The following is a 19,656-nucleotide window of genomic DNA, read 5'->3' on the forward strand; positions in this document are numbered from 1 at the left end:
CCCCAGGCCTGTCCAACAGCTCCCTGCTGTTCCTGAAGGCTCAGGTAAAGAGGCACAGGCTTGACATGGGGGTAGGACATCACCTCAAGAGTCATCATTGCAATGCTGACCCTGGCCAAGGGGAGAGGAAAGACAGAGGGAAAAGTTTTTGAAAGGGATCAGATGGCCTTCCCAACTCCTCCCCTTTTAGCTTTGCAGTTCCAGAAAGCTCTGTTTGTTAAAAAAGAAAGTAAAATAAAAGAACAAGAAAAGAAAAAACTAAAAGAAACAGAAAGGAAACTGAGAGAAGGAAACCTCCTCCCCTCCTACTCACGGGCTGAGGTATTCCCTGGGCAGCCCTCACTGTCCATCATCCATCCATCACTACCCAAAATAAATACAAGTTTAGAGCAAAACCCATTAGAAAATAAAGTGCATCTGGAGTTGAAAAACTTCTGGAAAAGGGGGATTTTTTTCCTCTTTTTTTTCTTACAAAAAATATCCTTTAAAAAGAAAAGCAAAAAGAAAGGGAGCAAGAAGACAGAGCACGTGGCTCTTGGCATGGGATCTACAGAGCTGTCCCATTAGGGAGAGGGATCTTAAACCCACTCTTCAGCAGGGCAAGGCAGATGCAGAGCCCCAAGAGCCCAGCCAGGAGCACCCCCAGCACAGCCTTGAGGCAGGAAGTCCTGCTGCGGGTGAAGGTGCCAGGGCCCATGATGCTGAGCAGGGCTGTGCTCACAGTTAGCGTGTACAGGATGGACACCCCCGTGTTGAGGGCCACGATCTTCCCAAACTTGGCAAAGGGGGCAATGATGCAGAAGAAGAGTGGGACGGTGGCAATGACGGTGGTGACGGCGCTGGAGACGATTGCTACTCCCACGTGCCGAACGGCTTCGAGCGTCCTCCACTGCCGGCACGCCGTGGGGTCCTGCAAGGGACAGTGTGTTAGGGCACTGGGGACAGGCACATATCATAGAATCATAGAATTTAGGGCTTGGAATGGATCTTACAGATCATCCAGTCCCAACCCCCTGCCCTGGGCAGGGACACCTCCCACCAGAGCAGGTTGCTCAAAGCTTCATCCAACCTGGTTCACATGGGATCTTGGAAGGGACAGCAGTGTTAGGGCAGTGGGGACAGGCACATATCACAGAATCATAGAATCACAAAATTTAGGGGTTGGAATAGATCTTACAGATCATCTAGTCCCAACCCCCTGCCCTGGGCAGGGACACCTCCCACCAGAGCAGGTTGCTCAAGCCTTTATCCAGCCTGGCTCACATGGGACCATGGAAAGGTCCCATAGGGCTGCACTACTATTTTCAGCTTTGAGAAGATGTCTTAGTTCATAGAATCCTGGTCCAGGATAAAGGTGCTGTATGAATCATAGAATCATCAGGGTTGGAAGAGACCTTTGAGATCATCAAATCCAACCCTTAACCTGTCACTGCTGTAACCCCTAAACCAGATCCTCCAGTGCCACATCCAGACACCTCTTAAACACTTCCAGGGATGGTGACTCCACCACCTCCCTGGGCAGTTCCCTATTCCAGTGCCTGACCACCCTAACAGGGAAAATATTTTTCCTAATATCTAATCTGAATCTCCCCTGTCTCAGTTTATGAGCACAGCTCAGACAGTTCATGCAGTCTCTGAGCACACTGGGCAAACAGCTGTGGGGTTAAACTCAGCAAAGTCTGCTGTAAATTGTGCCTCTTTTCCACCACATCAGACTGACTGCTGGGCCTACACAACACAGATGCTGCATGAAGACCAGGCACCAGAGATCCCAAACTTTTGTGGTCCCCATCTTCTCAAAGAGCCAAAATATGTTAAGGAGGCCAGAGAAGAGCTGGAGGTCCAGCACACCATAGCAAAGCAATTTGCAGGGGTTACAGAATGAGTGTGTGGCTGTTCCAGCACATACTCTCTTCACTTGGAGATGAAAGGGGTTTGCTTTGGACATAGCCGTGGCCAGCAGGAAAGGGACAACCCGGTGGGCTGGACCCTCAGCTGGGTGTGCTATACTCAGGTACAAAAACTCACAGTCAGCTGGACAAGCAGCAAACACCACTCATGCTGTGAGGTTGGGGGACACATCTCCACATCCCCTCATGCCTTGGGCCCTGCATCACAGCCAAAGGGCATGGGGGGCACGAGAGGAATGAATGCAAAGCCATAGAAGCCCAGAGCTCACCTCTGCCTGGTGGAGTGGCAGGTTCTCTCCTGCCAGCAGGTAGCCCTCCACCAAGTGCACGCAGTAATCAACAGAGGAGCCAACAAGGATGGAGAGGGAAATGGCTTCCACGGCCCCCATTTCCCAGCCAGACCAGTACATGATGGTCACCACCAAGCAGACGACCCCTGTGTGAAAAAGGTCATGTTAGGCAAATGTAAAGGACCTTGGGACTGCTGCCCAGGCCTACTGATACAAGTCAATCCCTGGGGAGTCTGGGATCATAGCCCTGCCAGCCAGTCCCAGTCCTGTACACACACCCTCCTGCCACACCTCCCTCACCATCCCTCACCACAGGGACCATTCTGTAAGGTGAATCAGACCTGCTGGGGCTAGTGAAGCACCTGGTTAAATATTAGGCAAGCTGACACCAATCTAGACTAATCCTTGCTAAAAGAATCCAAGCCCAGGCAAGTATGTGTGCACACAGGCACAACAGGGAAGTGAGCCCATTGTTTTCCTTGCTGGAGTCACACATAAGCTGAGTGCAGGCATGGTTATTTTTTTAAAGGTATGAGTGATGTTTGTTTGTGAGTCATGTGTGGGAGACTAAGTGGTTTCAAAATGACAGATTTGATTTTTAAACTGAGAAGTTTAGCAACACACTTAGACCACAATACCATCAAATCACCAGCCAGGGAGAGGGAACTATTTACAAATTTGCTTCAAATACTAACAAAACTGCTAAAATATTCAGCTTTTAACATCTCCCACTGCTTGGAAACAGCAGCCATGGTACAGATTCTTGGGAAGTAGTGCAATTGTTATTCAGAGCATGTGGGAGTTAATCACATTATTATACGTAACAGGCAGGGATGGCATTTGTGTGGCTAAAACCCTTATTTAAACAAATAGAAGGGATTGTGCAGATAAAACACACTGGGAATTAGACACACAAATCTACTTTCCCAATGAGGTTCCTGTGCATTTGTTGAGAGTTTCCTCTGTTCACTTAGCCAGTTCGTTTTCCAGGACTGGCTCCTGGGAAGCCAAAAGGGTTTACATAGAGTAAGAGAAACTCAGTTCAAATCACCAGAGACTTGGCAGTGCCACAACCCACCAATTCCAGGCAAAGTGAAAGCCTGACACAGTGGAATTGATGTTTTTACCTAAGATGCTGAGCAGCACTGGCAGCAGCAGGAGGATGTGCGTGGTGAACACTGCTACTGCAGCCACACAGATGACCAGAGAGAGGACCAGACCATACAGGGCACTCTGCACTCCTGGAAGAAAAGAGCCAGCCAGTTTGAATGCTGGAAGATGACAGCTGGGCTGAAAAATGTCCCTGTTGGCAACAAGGCAGACAGGGACTCACACTGGGGGAGATGGGAAGGGTGACAGTGGAAAGAAGGTGATCAACTTTTGAATCACATCAGCAGAGCTGAGTCCCTTCCCTTCTCTATTTTCTTTGGGCTCTGCCTAGGATTTTGACAGTACACATTGCTTGAGGCAGGAAGAGGCTTTAGGAGTTTGCAGAGCAATGACAGGAGACTGAAGCTGTAACTCATGCCCACCAGATGGGACAGAGTGTGCTGTGAAGATGTATCAGAGAGCGTGGGCTCCCCAGGGAGAGAAATATGGCAGTCACTTGCCTATAATCTCCATAAAAATCTGCTTCCAGTGCTCACAGGTCTGGAATCCATGCCGGAGAGCAGAGCCCTCTGGGAAGAGCTGGAGTTGCTGCTGCAGGAATGTCTCCCATTTCAGGTAGTCAGCATAAGTCTGGAAGGATGATTTCCCCTTGTAGGTTGTCTGTAACAAGATGAACATCTTACTCATGTGTCCTGCTCTCTGGGCAGGGGATGCATGGCAAGGGAAGAGGCAGAACAAGCCATCTGGAATAGCAGCATCAGGCAGAACTGGCAGTGGCATTTGGGCAATGCCACCAGTTTTTTGCCTGAGCTTTCATGATCAGAGCTAATGGTGGCATAAACAGCCACTTCTAAAAACTTGTGAGTTCTGCACCGAGGCACAAACACTAATAAACACCAAATTATGGCTGCAAATGAAAGTGGCCAGTGCAGAAAGAGCAGAGCTAAACCCCCAGAAGTCACAAGGTGAAACTGTCACCAGGATAGATGTTGATGCCACTTGCTCACCGATTCAAATGCCATAGAGATCCACTGCACCTTCCCATCCTTCACCCCTACTGCCCCATGAGAGAGCTGTCCAGGCAGCAAGTTTGGCTCAGGGATGTTCTTGCACTCAGGGTGCAACATCTGCAGAAAGGAGGAGATGCTGTAACCTGGAGAGAAAGAAAGAGCAAGAGATGGAGGGCAGGACAGGGAAAGGAAGCACCTTGGAGCAAGGGGATTAAAACAAAAACAAAACAAGCAACAACCCATAAAGAGAATCCCAAGAGAAAGTTGCAGGCCCCATTTGTCAGCAGTTGCTTCCCCTTGCCACTCTGGCTTGCCAAAGCCCTTGGGGTCTCATCTCCACAGCCCTCAGCTGCTGCTAGCTTGAAAGGGCACTCTGTGCCATCAGCATGGGACAGGACACTGGCACTGCTGTTTGTCCCCAGCTGCCAGGAAGCAGCACAAACAGCAAGTGCTCAGGGCTGTCTGCCTGGCCTGGCAGGGATTTTCTCCAGGCATGAGACTAGTTTCTGGCCTGAAGCCAATATACACTTCCTAGATTTAGCTCCATAACCTTGTGACCTCTGAAGTTGGGAGAGATGGTCCCTGGTCAAGTATGTAGGTCACTGGTCAGGCATGTAAAGCCACAGAGACAGTGAGTAGCCTCACTGCAACGAGATCAGGTGTGATTTGATGGTTATTCAGGAGCTATTAAGAAGATATTTACTGCTCCAAAAGACTGCATCACAAGCAATACCCATGACTGGAAAGAATGGATGCAACTCTCTTCTTATCTTCCTGGATTAAATCCCAAAGAATAAGCTCAGTGTCTTTGAAGTTAAAGAGATCATTTCTCTTTCTCATCTCCCAGAAAGCACAACCAAGGACATGTTCTAGAAGGGTCAAGCTGCCTTAGGAAGCAAAGGAGGCAGCAAGCAGCAGCCACTCTTTCTGGTTTGCAGTTGAGGATCTCAGCTCAAGTAATTAGAGCTGCAGAGCAGGAGTTAGTCCAACCTACCTGAGGGCAGGCACTGAGCCCCTCCAGGCTTCACCAGCTCAGTGTTGCTGGCAATGGCTTTGCAGAGGCGGCACAGGTTGCCAATCTCTTTGAAGAGGTCGAAGCTGTCATCGTAGATAACGCTGCCCTTTCACAAGGAGACACAACAACAAGAGCACCACACGTGAGGCACACACACAGCAACTGGCACGAGCAGGCAGGAGCCAAGTCCTCTCCTGGCTACACAGCCTGGAACTAGCTGATATAGACCACAGGTTATAGAGTTGGAAAACCTACCAGACATCTCTGCCTTACCAGATAATCCAGGGAGAAGCTACATGCCCTCCCACCCCCCTGCCCTAATCAGGCAGAAACACTGAGACATGAACAGCCACCATGCCATGGCCAAAGCCATTAGGGTCTGCATAAGGAGCAGCTCTGAATCCCTAGGAGTGCCCAGCACAAAACTCCAGCCTTCTGCCCACTCCATCATCTGCATTTCTCACTATCCCTACTAGAGAAAACAAAGGCTGATTCTGCAGTGCCCCCAAATCAGAGGGCAGGAAGGCTGCATTTCTCATCACCCCTGCTAGATAAAACAAAGGCTGATTCTGCACAGTGCCCCCAAATCAGAGGGCAGGAAGAACAGCAGAAAGCTGAAGTGCATCTGCCAAGTGGCTAGAGCTAAGCATATTTATTCTGGGGAAAGGCTGTGAACATGTCAAGGTATCAGACCCAGAAAATAAGATGCTCCTGGAAAAGTCACATTTAGTAACCTTTCCCTGGAGTAAGTGATTTTTGTTTTTTCATGTTAACAGCTCATAACAAGATAAATAATTATAGAAACTATCAGCTCTCTGAATCTTGAATTTGTACTGAGATTTCATACCGAGCTCAAGATGGGTTTGTTTCTAAAATTTCTGAATATTGAATTTGTACTGAGATTTCATACTGAGCTCAAGATGGGTTTGTTTCTAAAATCCTCGGGAAAGCCAGATTTAGACTCAAAATTAGAAGGTTATATATTGCACTCAAAGGGATTTTCTGAAAAGTCTGAAGTGTTTTCAGTAAGGATTTCCTGATCTCTCTGATTTGTCAAGTTTCTAAAGCAGAAGTGTACTTTTGGCTCATCACAATCTATCATCCCTGCTCCTCCTTCTGTCCAGACAGCAGGACCACAGTGCCAGGGCCATGGGGATGAACTAAACACCATCCAGAGAGACTATCCTTCACTCATCATCCAGCATGGCAGGCTGTGTGTACCATGGTGGGGATGAACTAAACACCATGCAGAGAGACTATCCTTCACTCATCACCCCCCACAATGCCTGTCCAGCATGGCAGGCTGTGTGTACCATGTCTCCGATGACGTGGTTGTCCGGTCGTCTCGTGCGGTTGACACCTCTGATCCCAAACACCACGAACACCATAGCTCCTGTGTCCACCAGTGGCCTCACTGCTGGTTTCCCACAGCCTGTGTTCATGCATGGATTAAAGCCAGATGTGGCTGACAGCTTTGCTTTGGGGGCTGCTGTCAAATACAGAAGAAAGGTTGGTTATAGCAGATGATGGCAAAAAAGGTCTGAATTTCTGGACTCACATGGCTAAACAGGGTCTTGTCAACTTACCTTTCTCACTGGGAACATACAAGATGCCTTTGGTGGGTCCATCTGGGCTAGAGCTGAGCAGACAGCCTGGAGGTGCCACACACACTCGGCCGTGGTAAGGAGGCTTATGTGACTGGGCAAAATACAGCTTCCTGTGCAGCAAAGAAATTTGTTAGGGGGGACCAGAGGTAGTGAAGATGATTAGTCAAAGCATTACATGGGAACATACTTCTCTGGGACAGAAAGAGAGGGAAAGGTGAGCATCTCTAGACCTGAATCCCTAGCCACTGCACCCTCTGTGCTGCCTGTTCAGCCTAAGAATTCAGTTGGGAACAGGGCAAGAACAAGATCAGCAATGTTTTTTTGCCATCCTGAGAAGTCCTCAGGCACAGTTCTGCACCCATCAAGCCTTTGGCACATTAAGGATTCATACTGAAGAAGGGGAAATTCAGGTTAGATGTTAGGAACATAAGCCTTTGGCACGTTAAGGATTCAAACTGAAGAAGGGGAAATTTAGGTTAGATGTTAGGAACAAGTTTTTTCCTGTGAAGGTGGTGAGACACTGGCCCAGGTTGCCCAGGGAGGTTGTGGCTGTCCCAACCCTGGCAGTGTTCACAGCCAGGTTGGATAAAACCTTGAGCAACCTGCTCTGGTGGGAGGTGTCCCTGCCCAGGGCAGGGGGTTGGCACTGAATCATCTCTAATGTCCATCCTAACCCCTATAATTCTATGAATCTATGATGCTATGGATCTGCAAAATGACTGCAGAGATGGGGCACACATGCAGCAAAGCAAGTTCTAGGGCCATGGATGTCACCAGCTGAGGGCAGGAGTGGCACTGGCCATTAGGCATCAGCCTCTCAGCTGTGCTGTTTCTGCTGCCTGGCCCTGAGGGGGGTTTGGAAGGAAAGTTACCTTGTTCGCTGCTGCTCCTTGGAGGCCACGTAGAAACTGAAGTCGAACTTCCAGCCTCTCTTGGTGTCACAGGACAAGGTGGTCATCATCCACTTCCTGGGGCTCGTCTGCTTAAGCAGCCCTACTGTGGACACACAAGCTGTCAGCTTCCTGGTGAAGTTACCGAAAGGCACTCTATACACCTAAGCAATGGATTAATGAAAACAGACACTTAACTCCACAGGCTTGCACATTAGCATCACACACTCCCCTCCTCCCTGAGCACTGGCACAGCCACACAGAATGAGCACCACAGGCACAACCCCCAGTCTGCCCCTTCCCACTGTTGGCCAGTGTGTGATGGAGCCTCTCAGCACTCCCATTCTCAGTGGCCTAGGCTGAATGGTGGTTGCTCTGCCCAGGGGGAGGGAAACCTGTTCCACAGACACCCCCAGTTCTGCTCCCATTGCTGACAGTCACATCACAACAGCAACAGGTAAGTATTGTGCCACTACAAGGCACAATCTTGGGTGATGCCGATGCCTTCTGTGTTAACTATCTGACTGCAGTGCCCTGCAGATTTCACCCACAGCTACCTAGGACCCCATGGAGAGACAGGAGGAGGCTCTTGTGCTCACCTGCTGAGTGTTGCACTCTTGATAGAGGGGTCCAACATCCTGGACTGACTCACCTGGAATGAAGGCACCTCCCCGTCTCCCGGTGACACCATCTGCCAGGGCGCAGGGACACTGGCATTGAGGGAGAATCTGTAGATGGCTGGTCTTCCCTTGCTCCTGGACTTGGAGATATACACAGTTCCCTGGAGATCTGAACAAAAGCGAGGGCATGAGGGCTGGTGGTACTTTTCAATCAGCAAATCCTACAGACATGAGCAGAGCCGAAGAGGGTTCTTCTGGCCTCCTCTCTCCTCTGGGACAGCAGGCACAGCCTCTGCCTTCTGACAGCACAGCACAGCATAGCACACCTTTCAAAGGCTGTCACAAATATATCCTGAGCTGCAGTAACTCCTGATGGCTTATTGATTCATGTCATCTCGAGACCTGGGCCAGTAACTCTTTTATCCTCAAAATCTTCTGTAAAGCAGCCTGAATTTACTCTCCTTGTAACCTGCTAACAAGGTTGTGACACAGGACCAGGATGCAAAAGCTTGGAGTTCCTAGTCCTGTACTCAGATCAGTGTGATTTGTCACTAGACTCTACTGCCACCTGGGTTATAGGAGCATGCCCTAGAGAGCAGCAGGCATTCAGGGAAAGGGGAATTGCAAAGATGCCCCTTACATCAGTGAGGCAGGATCTGAAGAGAAATATTCCACATCAGCTATTCAGAGAGCATATGGTTTAGTTTCTACCTGAGTGGATCTTTTGACTCTAAACCCAAACGTGGTCAGAGTTATCATGCCCCACTCACCTTGCTGCCCTGTATCACTTATGCTGCCTTTGCTTCCCCAGGGTGACCCTGAGCCCCTCTTCTTTTTTTCCAAGGAGGTTCGGATGTTGTTCTGCAAACTGTGGGGCTTTTCCTGAAACAAACCTGTCCCACAAGGTTAGTCAGGGAGGAAAGAGGGAATGGCATGACAAGAGACCTACCAGCCCTGTGCACACCACAGACTCTGCAGCTAAACACCAAACCCTTAGCAGGCAACACAGAGACACAGAGCCCCAGCCGGGCACTGGTATGAGTAAAAGTAGTCAGTTTTCATGGGCTGTGAAGGAATTGTTCCAGCAGAAACACCCAGGCTGAAGCAGGAAGGACTTGTCAGAATACTTCACTCCTCCAGGCAACTCAACCATCCCACTCCCCACGTGAGATTCCCTTCCATGGGCTCCATGCAATATCCAGTGAGATATTTCAGCTCCTCCAGCCCAGGGTGTAGGGCAGGCTGCACCCACCATGGTCTGGGGACCAGCACTCTCACCTGAGCAGGTAATGCAGGAGATGCCTTCAGCACTCAGGTTGTATTTGAGGTCCAGCAGCACCTGGATGTTAGTGTCTGGCCGGAATAACACTGGAGCACGGCTAGCTGGGTGGAGGCGGCTGGCAAAGAATATGGACAGGAGCAAGACAAGGAGAAAGAGCCCTGCAAGGAGAAGGCCAGGTTAAGTGTGTGGGACCCAACAGGTATCTTGCACTTTAGATATACTCAGAGAGAGTGGTAGGAAGATGGTATTTTCAGCACGAAAAAGAACAACCTCTAAAGCACACTGGCAGCTTGGCCTTCTTGTAATGAGCCCCATGCCTGCAAAACCCCATCAGGACTTGCCATTTCAGATCTGAGTGAAGGGAGAGGGATGGAAAAGTTCCTAATGCAACTCCCTTAGGGCCTGGCTGTTCTGGGAGCACTCTTCTGCTGTGTTAAGAGCCATTTACCATGTCCCTTTTCTCATCTCTTGTCAATAATAATCAAGGCTTGGGGACTGAGATGCTGTCAAACCCTCTAAAATCTAGGCAGATGGAATACCCCCCACCCCTTCCTTACCCACTATCACCCATCTGCTCTTCACTGCAGACCACAGCACCCAGTGTTCCAACAGCTCTTGCAGACGAGTTATCAAGTGACCTCGGTTGCTCTTCTCTGCAGGAAACTGCAGATTTTCTGGCATCACAGACACCAAGGGGACATCCCCCATTTCCAAGGAGACTAGAAGAGAGAGAAATCAAAAGCAGTCTCAGTGCTCAGTGTCATAAGTGTCTCAGAGCTCTCTGCTGTCCTTTACCAAATGTTCTGCAAGTTGTACAACTCACTTAAGCTAAAGAGCTGGAGTAAGACCCAGGCAGAGGCAATGACTTCCCAGGATGTCTACTACTTCCTAGTATCTTTGTCAAGTCACTGCCATATGACAGCTACACTTTTAAATCCATAGCTCAGTCCAAATTGATGCTTCAGGCTATTCCTCCTCTGCCAGATCCCACAAATACTGTCCATAATGTCACAAGGACATCACATTCTTCTTAGGCCAAGAAGAATTTGTCTCTGTCTCCCTAAATACATCTAACAGCTAATTACACACAACTGACTTCTTCCTGACTGCAGCCTGGCTCCTCTCTGATCTTCTTTCTTCAGCTCAGGGATGCCAAGGGAACTGCCCTCCACTCTACATGTGAGAAGTGGGCACTTGCTGTAGTGGGATCAAGCATGCCTGGCACGCTGTACAGCTGACCCACAAACCATGCTTGGTTGCCAACTGGAACAAGCTGCTTTGCTCCTTCACAAGTTACCTGATGCCCAGGAGCCCTGGAGGAAGCATCCTGCTGTTTACTCTAAGGGGAAGGGAAGGATTATTTCCATTCATCACCATTCCATGTGGCTCTGGTATACTAAGGAGACCTCTGTCAGCACAGAGCCAGAGCTCCACTGTCTGCCTGTCAAAGGCAGCTCAGAGCCCACTCTGCAGTGAGGGGTCTGCACAATGTTGTGGCATTGATCCACTTGCCTCCAGTTCCAATTTGCTCCTGGGCATGAAAACTATTCACTGCCCAAACCATTTCTGTTGGGAGTTTTAAAAGGCACAGATTCCAGCAAGTTTTAGAAGCCAAGTACAAGAGAGCACGACCCTGTAAGCACCTTTATCTTCAGATCAGGGCTAGAAGGATTATCTCCTGCTAACAACAGATAGGGAATTTCTGGGCTTTTTTTCTAGATTATTTGTGTGGCTTCAGGCAAGTCATTGCCCTCTTCACGCCATGACAAAGGAGCTGCTCTGGGGAGGTGATGCTGGAGAACAACAGTGTTCTCTTGCCTATTTCCCAAATGCAGTGCTCCAGATGGCAGGGAAGATGAGAAAAGTCTTTACTCAAAGGTGAGCTGATCTGGTGCTACAGATTTGATGTTTCATGGCTATATCCATGTTGGAATCAGTGATTCCAGACAGAAAACAGACCATATTAGACTCCAGAGAATTAGCAAAGTAGGTCGAAAGCATGTAATGAAACCTACAGAAGATTTCAAATCACCTTAGAGCTAGGAGTGAGTTCTGACTCCTACAACCTCCTATGCCAGCACCATCTCCAGCTTACAATTAGGGAAACTGAGGCAAGGACCAGTGGCAGGGATAGGAAGAACTGCAGTGTGAACAGGGCTGTGAGGTCCCCCTGAAGGCACCACACAGCACACACATACCAGGCTCCTCCTCCACACTGAGCAGTGGGATGTCATCGTCCAGGTAGGGAAGTGTCTCTCTGCCTGATCTGGAGGAGACCTCCGAGGCAATGAAGAGATCTTCAGCCAGGTGCAAGGCTCTCTTTTTGGTGCACTTCTGACTACAGCTGGATTGGAGCAGGAAAGGAAACAAAGGCAAGAATTTTAAGTCATATACCTCGCAAAGAGTTACCAATGGGCTCCTTCAGTGACAAGGAGAGCAGCAATAGCCTGCTCCAATTACTTAGAAAGACAACAGGTATTGCCATGAGCAATTTCTGTTGCTGAATGCTGAGAGGTCAGGGGCTGGGCAGAATACACACAGAGCTGTGTTGGGTGCTGAGTGATCGGAGTTTCAGCAGTTCATCTCCTTGCTAATGAATTAAATCAGGCCAGGTCATCTGCAGTGCTAAAGAGCAGTGGAAGGGGAAATGGGCTGACTTTCCAATACAAATCTGCATGTCCTGCTTGTGCTCACAGGCAGGAGCAATGTTGCTCTGTCTGCCTTGCAGGGCTTGTGTCTCCCCAGCTTGAAGCTGTGCATTAAGTGCTCTGAGAACACAAATAGCTCCAATACTTCATGGGATTCAACAAAGAGGGTTGACTGACACTGCAGTCTGGGTCCTGGAAGGCACCTGTGCATGCACTAGGGAGAGTAAGACTAGGACCTGACCCTTCCATTTTGCTCCCATCTAGAATGGCAGAAATTACATTTCCTTTCTGTTAGAGACTAACAGGGAATGGCAAAGCCAAGCTGCCTGAGGGGGATGAAGATAATGGAGAGGATAGGGCAGGGATTTGCACACTGCCTTGAGCATGAGTTGCACAACAACTTCCCACCCACCCAAGGAGGCTCCAGAGCTTACCTGGTTTGGCAGGAGCTCTCTAGTGGGGACACATAAAGGGTCCATATTCCAAGAGCAGCTGGCATGGTGAAGAGCACAGCTACCCAGCAGCAGGACACAATCAGTGACATGAAGAGTCCAAAGTCATGCACAGCTGGGATCTACAGAGAGAGAGAACAGAGTTGGGATCAGCTTGGGCAGGAGAGCTGGAGAAACACCTGGCTAGAAAGAGGTGTCTGAAGGAACCTGAGAATAGCACATGCTAACATCAGTCATGGGAGTCAGCAAACCTGAGGCTAGAAAGAGATGCCTGAAGGAACCTGAGAATAGCTCATGCTGACATCAGTCATGGGAGTCAGCAAACCTGGTAGGTAAAGAGCTGAACCAGAGCCTGATAACCACTGGATCCTGTTTGATCGGTGGCACAGGAAATATTGCCTTGAATGCTGATACAAGGAGAGTGTCCACTGCCTTACAGCAGATAAGGGACAGCCCTGTAGGGCAAGCAAGTCCAGCATCTCCCTGTGCTGGAGGACAGATGGTGTTGGCAGGTTCCTGCTCTATCAGGTTCTCTGACAGGAATGGAAAGCCTCAAATCCCAAAGCTGCAGGGTACCTGAGAGAAGATGTTGGCAGCATATGCTGCAGCTGTGGTCAGAGAGGTGAAGAACGTGGCCTTCCCTGCGGTCTGGATGGTGTGGATCATGCGCAGCCGCAGGTCCTTGAGGTGAGTGGCTTGGCGGTAGGTGTTGATGAAAACAAAGACATCATCAACCCCTGGAAAAAGAGGACAGAGATGTTGCTACTTCGCTCACAGTAGTGATACATGCTAAAAATCTAATTTCCCCTCTCAACATCTGACCTGCAAATATTACACTTACAGGTAATGGAGGGAAAGGGCTCGAAATTCAATGTGCATTTGCCACCATTACCTTCCTCTCTCCTGCAAGCAGGAGTTAGGGCAAGGCAGCACAGCTAGGCTCTGAGTAAGGATGTGCTTACCAATCCCCACAATGACAAAGGCAGCCACACCATTGAGTATACCCAGGTACTGGATCCCAAACACGACGTGGTACAGGAACAGAGACACCAGGCAGCTCAGCCCAATGCTGGCAATGCCAAAAAATGACAGGAACACTACAGGAGGAAAGAAACATGATAAATATGTCAGTGTTTCTGATCATCCCAGGAGAACAGACACCTCCCACCTGCCCTGTTGGGATACTGCTTCCCATGAGTGTGTTGGTGACAGAGAATAGCTCAGGGCTGCAAGAGTATTGCTTGCAAACTCCTTCCCATGAGGCTCATCCACAAAATTACATCAGATTTACATCAGCATTAGCAAGATCATAGAATCATAGAATTTTAGGGGTTGGAATGGACTTTACAGATCATCTAGTCAAAACCCCTTGCCATGGGCAGGGACACCTCCTCACCAGACCAGAGAGCAGGACAGCTATGACTACACCTACCTGAGCAGGAGGTGAGGATGTAGACCAAGACAGCTATGCAGCTACTGCTGATGAAGGCCAGCAACATGTCATTGTTGAAAGTCCTCCTCACTTCATAGTCAAACAAATCTGTCCCTCCATACAGCACCTGGACTTTGCTAGGGTGGGAAGATATGAAGGAAGAGGAGAATGCAGAGTTGAATGCAAAGGGAGCAGAGCCAGGGGATTTAAAGCACTGTGTCTCCTCCTGAGCCAAAGGAGGTCACTGCTGGAAAAATCTGGCAGTTCTCTGAGGAAACAGCTCAGAGTGGTGAGAGCAGGTTGAACAAGGTTGCTGCTGGAGGTGAAGGTCACACAAGAAGGGTGAAAAATAAAGAGCAGATCTAACATTTTTTAAATTCCTCCAGTGCATGGTAGGTCTTTGGCACTAACAGACAGTTCCTGAAGCCTCCAAAGCCAATTCCATCCGTAATCCTAATCATTGCTTATTATATTAGCACAACGGATGCAGGCAGAGTGAGAGCTTATCAGAAACCATATGATTTACCAGCTTCTCCTTCTGGAAGCTGGCTCTGAGCAGAAGTAATCCAAGATAATTTAACCAGGAGTACAATATCACTGCACCATAGGAGGCTATCAGGGATCCAAGCTTCAGAACAGCCTTGGCCCCAATTCCCTTTCTGCTTCTCATAACCACAACCTGCTCTGCCAGCCTGTTGCTCAGAGAGCTCTGTGGCTGCCTGCTCTCAGGGCTGATGGGCTGGCTGCATTCCTCTCCGCTTTGGAAGATCAGTATCCCCTCGTTCTGGGAGCTACTAAGACTCAGAGCAGTAGAGAGCTGGAGTAGAGAGCTGGTACAGACACTGGGACTCATTGCTTCCCTTGGCTCTCTGGGTACTGGGATGCTCTTTTAGCTCTATTTTACCATCTCTCTCTCACAAGCACTGAGCAAAGCTCTATTCAACCAAAGTCATACAGACCTGGAGGTGAAAAAAAGTCTGTATTTCCTGAAAGTTATCCTGCCCTGAAGCTCCCCATCTCCCTGCACAAAACCCAAAAGCAGAATTGGATCTGCAGGTTGATGCCCTGAGTAAAGACCATTTCACCTGCTGCATCAGAGCAGCTGGGGCCAAATTCAGAGCAGGAAGGCAGCTCTGTTTGACCCAGTGGAATTGGACTTGTGGGATGGAAGCAAACAGTGAGATGGCAGGAAACAATGCCAGACAAGGGCTCAGTGGAAAGGCAGGCACTGGATTCAAACTTTGGTCCCATTTCACTGTCTCTACTGATGTTGCTGCAGTAGGAGGTGGCACTAAAGGGAAGCATACAAGGGGGTTTCAGTGTGATCCCCACCCTCATTCACAGCACTGTGCCTGAGCCCAGCTTCAAAGGAGATGCTCTTTCTCCTTCATCTGGAGCATTATGCCATGGCCACTGTTTGAGACTGACCAGCAGTGAGCTGTGCCAAGCCTTCTGTGCCCAGTGCCTTCCAGGTGAGGCTGAATGCTGCACGGCTATCAGAGCAGAACAGGCACATGTGCCCTGTGTGAACCTTAAGGCAGAGCTTCTACGGCCTGAAAAGCCTATTCCATCCTCTGCCCACCCATGCTCTCTCCTGTTCCCAGCCAAGCACCTGCCCTGCCTCACCTCGTGGACTGCTTGGCCAGCATGGCCACATAGGTGATGACAAAATTCTGGAACTTGTGACGCTGCTCCTCCCAGCGATCCTCCACCGAGTAGTAGTTTGGCAGTGGTGCCCCAAAGAGGATTTCACTCCTCAGCAGGGAGCTCTTCATGTTCTCAGCAGACAAACCCTCATCCACATACCAATAGAATTCGGGGTGGGTCATGGCCAGCTCCAGGGACCCTGTGGGAGAAAGCAATGCCAATTTTGTTAGGTCCTGCTTAATTGTTTTGGCAAGGCATAGGGTCTAGCCTGACAAAGGGAAATTGGGAGTGACCCTGTTCTTCATCAGACAGCAAGGAGGGCTGGGGAAAGCTGGATTGCCTAGGCTCACATTCCACTTCTGCTTTGTGACTCTGCTTGCCATGCTGCCTACATGCAATTCCCATCAGGGACACATCTTCCACCTGACTAACGCGAACCACAGCTCCCCCAGCCAGCAATGCACACAACATCCCCATCAACATTCTCACCCCTGCATGCACTTCATTCTCATACACATGTCCTTCATCACACTGGGAAGCACAAGAACTAAACAATGCCCATAGAAGATGAGGAGTCTTGTCTCTGCTGTGATCTGGTATCTCTGCCACCTGATGGTGTGAGGGATGCAGAGATGGAGGCATTCAGCTAGTTCTGAGTAAGAGACACTGCCTGTCTAGTCCCACAATCCAGTTCCCTAGAGTTCACACCAGAAAGACCCAGAAACTGTGCTCTTTGCTGTTTTGGTGGCAGAACTGTTAACTCACACTGGAGCAGATGGAGTTAATTCACTGCCTGCTCCCTGCATGGCTCCTGGGCAGCTATGGTCTGCAGCCTGGCTCGGCAGACAGATGGAGGTTTCATCCCACAGCCACATCACACCCACAGACTCCTCATGAGTCACCTCTTTTTCACCATCCAGAGCCCCTGCTGTACTAGAGGTGCACAGTACAGGGTACAGAGCTGGGAGGAGGAGGCATGGCCTTCCTACTCCTCTCCTTACAGAAGCCTTTCCAGCTGGTGACTCAAGCTGCCTTTCAAGCTCCAGAGCAGCCCACAGACCTCTTTTATCTGTTCTAGTGCAGGAAAGCTCATCCCTATTATCTGTCCAAGCCCTGACATTGTTCTAGTCAACCACAGTCATTTACAGGGGACAAGGATCAGTAGAAGACATCTGTAACATGCAGGATTCCTCCTCACTTGTCCCTCTTACTCAGCTGTGGGGGCCTGTGTGACCTGTGACCGAAGTTGTAAGGGCTTTGTTGAAAGGGTTGAAAAGGAACACAAGAAAAGATGATTCCTCAAGGCACAACCCAGCAGCATCTTCCTCTCTGTACAAGGCAGTCACCCCTTTTATCTGCACACCAGTGACTGCCTGAACTTGAGGAGATGCATGTGTTAAACATTCCAGCCCTCACCCATGGCTCACAGCTCACCTTGGATGTCAGCAAGGTCTTGTCCCATTCCATCGTAGTAAATCTTCCCTCCCCTCTCAGTGGGGAAGAAGTAGGTCATGAGGGAGCTTGGAGGGGAGCAGTAGGAGTAGGAGCCCAGGGGCAAGTCCTTCAAAACCTCATGAGGCTTCCAGCAGAACTCCCGGAAGCGAGGGTGGTCCATGATCTTGCGCTCAACCTCATGGATGGTGACGAGGCGCTCGGTGGTGAAGATGTTGTTCTCGGAGTCGCCCCGAGCCAGGAAGATGAGCTCGATGCGCCAGTGGGCATGTGTCTGTGTGTTGGCACTGATGTACGTGCTGGAGTAGTCCCAGCGTGGGGCTCCCCTCCCACTCCGGGCAGTCCTGTTCCCTGGCTCCAGTTGGGCGTGGGGCTTGGGAGAGCTCATCCTGCTCTCCGGGCTGCTGCGTCTGACCCGCGCGCCGACCCCGAGATGGGACGCATTGAGGTGAAGCTGCTGGAGCTGCTCGAAGATGAGCCTCTGCAGGGTTTCTGAGGTGAAGTCAGCCAGGTCCCGGCGGTTCCTCCCCCACGATCCAAACTGGGATTTGAGGGCCAAGGCAAGCGCATCGAAGCGCTGCGAGGACTCGTGGTTGCGGATCTCGAAGGCATTGTAGGAGATGTCAATATCCAGGGCTGGGTAGTGGAGGAACATAACAACAGCAAGCACAGCAGGGATGGCACAGCCCAGGAAAAGGATGAAGCCAGCACAGAACGGGTTAGTAAACACCCAACCAACAATATTCCAGAAGCCAGACACGGGCAGTGTGACACGCAGGGGCCTCACTCTGCACGGGCTTTTCCCACACAGCAGAGCACCCTCTCGCCTCTTGCAGGAGCTGAAGGCTACCTCCTCATCTTCCTCCTCTAGCCAGGCATCCTGTAACAAGGGATCATCCTCTGTGTCCATGTCCAGCACCTGCACACAGGGGGAGGGAAAAGCAGTCAGCAAAGCCCAGCAATGGTGTCACAGGCACAGCCAGGAACCCACAGCCCAAGGATCCCAGCAGCAGAGCTGGGAGAGGACACACTCCAGTTCAGCAAGGCATGTCTCCTTCCAAACCCCACAGATTTGCTACAGCCACTGGAAAACAGCCTCACCGTGGGGTATCCCACACCCTGCCTGCAAAGGAACCAGAGGGAGAAGTTCAAACAACAGTCCCAGAGCTCAGAGCTGTGGCAGAAGAGAGCTCTGCATAGTTCTGGGAGCACCAGGCATGGAGACCACAAGGGATTCACAGTATGCTGCTTAGACTGCAGCAGCAGGAACATTTAATTAGCTAACCTGGTTCTCACACTCAGGAATGGTTCATGCTACCAGATGGAAAAAGCAAGGGAGCGTATCGTTCTCTCCTTAAAACTGACAATAGGTTTTCCCCAGCTATTTATAGCTGTATTCACCTTTCCCACAAAACCTGCACGTGTGTGCACACAGAGCCAGAAGCACACACACCTACACCTGCAGGCACACATGTATCCGTGGACCTGCACATACCAACCCCTCAAGAACTCCCTCTGACCCTGCCCTAGTTCCTGAAGAGGTATCCACCCCCAGCATGGGAAGGGAAAGGGCTGAACAACCCACTTTCCTTATAGACCTGCACATACCAACCCTGCAAGAACTCCCTCTGACCCTGCTCTAGTTCCTGAAGGGATATCCACCCCCAGCGAGGGAAAGGAAAGGGCTGAACAACCCACTTTCCTTCCACCCCTGCGGGACATTATTCATGGAAAGAGTTTTTCCTATTCCTAGGGAACAGCCAGGAAAGGGAAAAAGCAGTTACTGCCCCCAGGGAATGAGAATAAGGAAACTCTCTGATCAGCCCACATAATCCCTTGAGGTGCTCTCCTTTGCAGGGGTTTACTAGCAGACACAGGTTCCCAGACTTTCCCTGGGTGCATCCCAAGCCAGGAGTTGCAGGTGGTGGTCCCTGAGAGCAAAGCCCAGAGCCTGTGTCACTCCTTTTCCTGGCTCAGAGCAGCAAAGCCAGCAGCCTCTGCTCATTCAGTGAATGAACAGGTTCAGTTTGTTACCTGACCCTGGGAGTTGAAAGCAATTTACACAGGCCAGAAACAATTTAGGAGCTTTGCTCCTAAGCAGTGTTTCTATTTTAACAGGCCTTATATCAGCAGCAAGATAAATTGCCAGCACCCCTTAACTCCAGGTCCTCAGACGACCTGGGAACTGCGTGAACTTGAACTGAGAGGAAAAGCCTTGGCACAGAAATGCACCCTGGCAGAAAAGGGCTGTGCAGAGGAACAAGGGTCACAGCAATCTCCCTGGCTCTGCT

General features: G+C 50.1%; 1 protein-coding gene across 2 annotated transcripts; it reads right to left on the reverse strand.

Moving 5' to 3' along the window:
* Positions 1 to 547: 547 nt before the first annotated feature.
* Positions 548 to 18,275, reverse strand: PTCHD2 (patched domain containing 2). Of its 2 annotated transcripts, none has more exons than XM_009079789.1 (20): positions 17,348 to 18,275; positions 15,893 to 16,112; positions 14,267 to 14,403; positions 13,797 to 13,931; positions 13,411 to 13,571; positions 12,817 to 12,956; positions 11,933 to 12,078; positions 10,292 to 10,453; positions 9,731 to 9,892; positions 9,223 to 9,345; positions 8,485 to 8,621; positions 7,815 to 7,996; positions 6,922 to 7,052; positions 6,649 to 6,821; positions 5,315 to 5,441; positions 4,318 to 4,463; positions 3,811 to 3,970; positions 3,328 to 3,441; positions 2,180 to 2,346; positions 548 to 910 (listed from the first exon to the last, which is right to left on the reverse strand). In XM_009079789.1, exons 1-20 carry the CDS (start codon positions 18,273 to 18,275, stop codon positions 548 to 550), a joined length of 4,014 nt encoding a protein of 1,337 aa, XP_009078037.1. The 2 variants fall into 2 exon arrangements, with proteins under 2 accessions (XP_009078037.1, XP_009078030.1); XM_009079782.1 differs by having other exon boundaries at positions 6,649 to 6,824.
* Positions 18,276 to 19,656: the final 1,381 nt, after the last annotated feature.

The sequence above is a fragment of the Acanthisitta chloris genome, unplaced genomic scaffold, assembly GCF_000695815.1.
Source record: "Acanthisitta chloris isolate BGI_N310 unplaced genomic scaffold, ASM69581v1 scaffold2200, whole genome shotgun sequence".
NCBI lineage: Eukaryota > Metazoa > Chordata > Aves > Passeriformes > Acanthisittidae > Acanthisitta > Acanthisitta chloris.

Bases quoted from the DNA above. Each gene is read 5' to 3' on its own strand.
- PTCHD2 (XM_009079782.1), bottom strand. From the start codon at position 18,275: ATGGACACAGAGGATGATCCCTTGTTACAGGATGCCTGGCTAGAGGAG. The intron at 16,113-17,347 runs GTGAGCTGTGAG...TTTCTCCCACAG, and splicing joins AGACCTTGCTGACATCCAAG to GGTCCCTGGAGCTGGCCATG. The intron at 9,346-9,730 runs GTGAGAGTGCTG...CTTGTGGGACAG, and splicing joins CTCCTGCATTACCTGCTCAG to GTTTGTTTCAGGAAAAGCCC.